Here is a 5,520-nt window from a genome sequence, read left to right on the forward strand (position 1 = left end):
AACTAAACCTGTAACTTAAGACCCAAAACTTTGAGGCTACTAAGGGAAAACACTTCAGGATAGAACACAGGCAATGACTTCCAGAAAGACCCCAATAGACAAAGTAATTACAGAAAAAAATTAACAAATGTGATTGCAAGAAATGCAAAAGGTTTCGCAGTACATAGGAAGCAAGAGAATAAAGACACAGCCCGGAAAACGGGCAGCGGCACCTTCACCAGCCACTCACCCAGTGGGTGACCAAGACACAGACTATATAAAGAATTTTAAAAGTTGAACATCAAAAAGAACAGATGATCTAATAAATAAATGGACAAACGAACAAAACAGGCACTTTCAAATGGTCAAACGCTGGACATTTTAGCCATCATGGATATGCAAACCAAAGCTGCGTCTCCATGACACTCCAGTCAGAGCGGCTTCCAACAAGAGAGAAGGAAACAGACAAACAGAATGGTAAGAATTTGACGGGGTTGAGAACACTAATAATGCTGATGAGAGTGCAAATAAGTTCAGCTACTACATAAATCAGTGTGGAGATGCCTCAGAACATGGGAAATACAACCTGCATATGATCCAGCTATCCCACTCCTGGGTGTCCACCCAGAAGAAACAAGTCAACTTACTCTAGCATTGCCTGTATACCTGTGTCTGTTGCATCACAACAGCCAAGTTATGGAACCAGCATAGGTGTTGGCTAGATAAGAAAATGTGGTATACATTCACAGTGGAATTTTTTCAGCCATAAAGGAGAATAAAATATATACTTTTATTTTATAATCAATGACACTTAAACACCAAAGAGGAATGAAAGCCATGATTTCTGAATTACAGAATTACAGATTTCTCTTTCCCTAAGTGCCCCACTGACTGCATGGTAACTTAGACTTTTCCTATAGACTGGCGAGGACACGGTAATGGGCCAATGTGGTCCACAGGGCAGTGCTAAGAGCCACTTATTCCCATGTATCCTGACTAAACAAATTGACTCTTTTATGCCGGTGGCAACCACTATCAAAAGAGGATGCTGTTTCCCTCCAAAGGCACCATAGTGCTAGCTTTGAGCTGAGAAACTTGCCTTCTCAAACAGCTCCTGGATTCTCTCTCTACTGTATCCTCTAAGGACAGAAACACCCAGGATCCTCCTTGGTTCACCTGAGTTCACAGTGTCCAAATGAAACAAGTGCCACAAGTTTCTAAAAGCCAAAGTCTAATCAGGATCATTTAGATCATTAATGCTCCCCCATAATTAAGTCAATTTCTGATTAGAATTGTCATTTCAACAGAGCTGGGTGGAGCAAGGTTCAACTGTGGTATCTTAATAGCAACTGAGTTCCAATTATGAAAGAAGAGGAAACACTTTGTTCTTCACACACAAAGGGGCTGTTCTTGGCTCCAGGGTCTTCAGGAAAGATTTGAGTCAATTTCATAGGAGAACAGGTGAGCTGGCTGCACACTCATTCTTGCCAATAGCATCCAAGGGCAGGCTTGATTTGAAGTGAGAATGTGCTGTCCTGTCAGAAAATGGCAGGAACAGCAGCATCACGCAGTACATAACATATTTACACTTTGTAACTATTCCTTCTTCCCACTCCCATGAAGTAGATATTAGGATTCCTGTTTGGTAGACAAAGCAAGTGAGGATCAGAAAGCCTGAACACTCAGCAATCAACAGCTACTGTACTCCCCCATGGAGGGATTGCATGAGCTACTGTGACTTTGTCCATGGTAACACAGATGACAAGCAGTAAAGAAAAGACCCAAACCCAGTCACCAAACTCAGGTCCATTCCATTCTATGGCTGCCCCTCAGAGGCCTGAGTCACCATGTGTCATCATAGAACATCTGAGACAAAAGGTGGAAAGGACCCCAGGGTCTATCTTGCTAGTTTTCACCTCTACAAGCAAAGTCAATATCAACCAAAATACCTGCTATCACTAAGAACAACTCAAAGTAACCTAGAGCCGGTTAGTTATAATGTTGTCTGTGGTGTACCATCCAGAACTGGGAGCTGGAGACTCATAAACCCTCACAACCAATAGGCAGGATGGAAATACACCAACAAAGTATTCATGGCACCAAAATAGAGAAATTGTGGCAAAAAAGAGAGTTGGATTCTAAGGTTTTGAGAATTTCCAAAGTAGTGAAGACCAGGAATCAAACAGCAAAATTTGAAAGATACCACTCCTTGGAGTAATGTCTGAGATCTCCAGATTCCCTTCAGCTGCTTCACAAGTCTGGAACCTATTCCCCCAGTATCATCCTCTGGTTAAAGCATGCAACCCGTAACACACATTTTGAAAACAATTTCTGCCATCCACTCTGGCTGACAGTCTCCAGTGACCAACCTGCTTACAGTTACATCAGAGAAGTGGCCAGTCATGCACTAAACGCCTATCCCTATCCCAAGAATTCCAAATCTTCATGAATGGGTCAATCCTTTGCTTGCAATCACAAGGAGGTGGGGCCAAGAGTTACTAGTCACGTAACTAGGGCCAGACTCGAGGAGGTGCTTGATCAATAGATGAGTCAGAGCAGGCAAAAGAGTATAAAACCTCTGGGGCTCAGAGGCTCCCCACATCACCATCACCTCCTTCCCTCACTCAGCTCCCCTGGTGCTTCGGGTAAGTGTGGGCTCTCCTGGCTCTCTGATCTCTCCAGCAGCTGGCCTTGCTCAGCTTGCAGAGGTGAAGGGACAGGACCCCTCTCCCCCTTTAGAAGCTACTACATTCAAATTGAGAAGGGACTTAGGAAAGCACTGGAACAGCGGTAAGCTGCTGTTGGGCAGGTGATGTTTCTGGTCTTCTGGCCAGAACGCTAAACTCAGTCAAGAGAGGACTGCCTCCAACCTCTCTGGCACCCGAAGGGCTGAGGGCTAGAACAGAGGAAGGCTCTGCAGTCGGTGCCCAAGGCATCCTGCCATGGACTGGATGAACCTCGTGAACCTGTCAGGAGAGGCTGAGCCTACTCTCAGAGAGTACGGAGGATAAGCCATAGAATGGTGCTGATGGGACATAGTGCGGGAGCTGTTCTGAGCCATGAATGTCCTGTGAGATGCTGGACTGCAAGCTTATACTAGCTGCAATTCTCCACCAGACTTAGACTTCTGCCTGTCCTCAGAAGGATGCCTGCTGTCTTCTGGTCTGATGTGCTGGTCCCCATGGTTTAGTACCCTTGCCTCTTTTTGCAGGCAGAACCGCAGGAGAGCTTCCTTGTCTAATAATTGGCCCTTGGAGCATATCCTCACTCAGTAGTATAGATCAAGATTTTGAACTAAGGGCTTTTGCAGAAAATGAGTCCTACAGTTTGCTAATGTCCCAACAAATCTTTTCTTGTTGTGCTAGTGGAGATTTATTTTCTATTGGACTTAGAATCAGGACTGGGACTTGGGAGCACCCTAAGAGATGGAGTGTTCCTTCATGGAAGATAAGAAGCAGACAGGAATGTCGGTGCTCTGCCCTCCAAGTTACACAGAAGTCAGGCAGAGTTGAGGGAGAAGGGAGGCACTACTTTGTCCTAGCAAGAACTGTGCAGCCCCTGAATGGAGGGAGTCCCAGAAGCCTGGCCCACATGATGCTGGGAGTCAGAAGGATGCTGCCATGTGGCGGCTGCTTCCTTCGCAGCATCCTCTTGCTGCTGCTCTAATGAAGCTCTTCTGCACTTCCTCCAGGCTTCCCCTTCTCCTTAAACAAGATGTCTCACCAGAAAAAGCAGCCCACTCCCTGTCCTCCCGTTGGTTGTGGAAAGACCTCCGGTGGAGGAGGCGGTGGTGGCGGCGGTGGCGGCGGCGGCGGCGGCGGCTGCGGCTACCATAGCGGTGGCGGCTCCAGCTGTGGCGGTGGCTCATCTGGAGGTGGCTCCAGCTGCGGAGGCGGTGGCGGCGGCTCCTACGGAGGCGGTTCCAGCTGTGGCGGCGGAGGTGGCTCCGGTGGGGGAGTCAAGTACTCCGGAGGCGGCGGCTCCAGCTGTGGCGGCGGCTACTCCGGGGGCGGTGGCTCCAGCTGTGGCGGCGGCTACTCCGGGGGCGGTGGCTCCAGCTGTGGCGGCGGCTACTCCGGGGGCGGTGGTGGCTCCAGCTGCGGTGGCGGATCGTCCGGAGGCGGCTCTAGTTGTGGAGGCGGTGGCGGCTCCGGTGGGGGCGTGAAGTACTCCGGTGGCGGCGGCGGCGGCTCCAGCTGCGGTGGCGGCTACTCAGGCGGTGGCGGCGGCTCCAGCTGCGGAGGCGGATCAGGAGGCGGCGGCTCCTACTGCGGAGGCTCCTCCGGAGGCGGCGGCGGTGGCTGCGGCGGCGGTTCCGGAGGGGGCAAGTACTCCGGCGGCGGCGGCTCCAGCTGTGGCGGCGGCGGCTACTCCGGCGGCGGCGGCTCTAGCTGTGGCGGCGGCTACTCCGGAGGTGGCGGATCCAGCTGCGGCGGCGGCGGCTACTCCGGCGGCGGCGGCAGCAGCTGCGGTGGCGGCGGCGGTGGCTCCTCCGGGTCGGCGCAACAGTATCAGAGCCAGAGCTACGGAGGCGGCTCCAGTGGGGGCTCCAGCTGCGGTGGTGGCTACTCCGGTGGCGGCGGCTCCAGCTGCGGAGGTGGCTCCTCCGGCGGCGGCTCCAGCTGCGGAGGCGGCGGCTATTCCGGTGGTGGCGGCGGCAGCTGCGGCGGCGGCTCCTCCGGTGGCGGCGGGGGCTACTACTCGTCGCAGCAGACCACCCAGTCCTCCTGCGCCCCCCAGCAGAGCTACGGAGGGGGCTCTTCAGGCGGAGGTGGTAGCTGCGGAGGTGGCTCCTCTGGCGGCGGCGGCGGCGGCTGCTACTCCTCTGGCGGCGGCTGCGGTGGAGGCTACTCCGGTGGAGGCGGCGGCTGCGGAGGCGGCTCCTCCGGTGGCAGCGGTGGCTGCGGCGGCGGCTCCTCCGGAGGCGGCGGCGGCTCCAGCTGCGGCGGCGGCTCCTCTGGGGGCGGCTCTGGAGGTGGCAAGGGCGTCCCGGTCTGCCACCAGACCCAGCAGAAGCAGGCGCCTACCTGGCCCTGCAAGTAAGGTCCCCAGGCTGCCACGGAGACAAAAGATCTGGAGGTGTTCTCCGTGGGCGCCGACAGGCTTAACTTTCTCATGAGATTGCCCGAAGTTTCCAGTCCCTTCACACCTTAACCCTCCCCCTGCCTCAGAAGAAGCCTTTGAGTCGCTCAAGCTGCATCTTGTTCTGCAGATTTTCCATCTTGGTTTCTGAATGACTACCTCCCAACTCCAGTGCCTTCTCAGTCAATAAATTTGCAATTCATGAGAATCTCTGAGTCTCCAGTGGTCTTTGTAGCCTGTAGATTCACTCACTCCATCCTGTTCTTGCCTCTTCCATTCATTCATTCATTCATTCATTCATTCATTCATTCACACTTACATTCATTCAACAAGTGTTCTGTCCGAAGGTAGAGGGAATAGATAGATGGGAGGGCTGGCAAGTAATGACCAGGATGTGAACCAGCTTGTCCTCCAGACACAAAGAAAAGCCTTCACTGGACAGCCTCCACATCCCCGTGC

General features: G+C 52.8%; 1 protein-coding gene across 1 annotated transcript; it reads left to right on the forward strand.

Moving 5' to 3' along the window:
- The first annotated feature begins 2,480 nt into the window (after window positions 1-2,480).
- On the forward strand, window positions 2,481-5,269 carry Loricrin (loricrin cornified envelope precursor protein). The gene is made up of 2 exons (XM_085677981.2): window positions 2,481-2,624; window positions 3,671-5,269. The coding sequence occupies exons 1-2, from the start codon at window positions 2,525-2,527 to the stop codon at window positions 5,020-5,022; spliced, it is 1,452 nt and encodes a 483-aa protein (XP_085534107.2). The 5' UTR covers window positions 2,481-2,524; the 3' UTR covers window positions 5,023-5,269.
- The last annotated feature ends 251 nt before the right edge of the window (window positions 5,270-5,520 follow it).

The sequence above is a fragment of the Myodes glareolus genome, chromosome 17, assembly GCF_982192425.1.
Source record: "Myodes glareolus chromosome 17, mMyoGla1.1, whole genome shotgun sequence".
NCBI classification, from domain to species: Eukaryota; Metazoa; Chordata; class Mammalia; order Rodentia; family Cricetidae; genus Myodes; species Myodes glareolus.

Coding starts and splice junctions, on each gene's coding strand:
- Loricrin (XM_085677981.2), top strand. CDS start 2,525: ATGAGTCAGAGCAGGCAAAAGAGTATAAAACCTCTGGGGCTCAGAGGC. Junction 2,625..3,670: donor CAGCTCCCCTGGTGCTTCGG/GTAAGTGTGGGC, acceptor CACTTCCTCCAG/GCTTCCCCTTCTCCTTAAAC.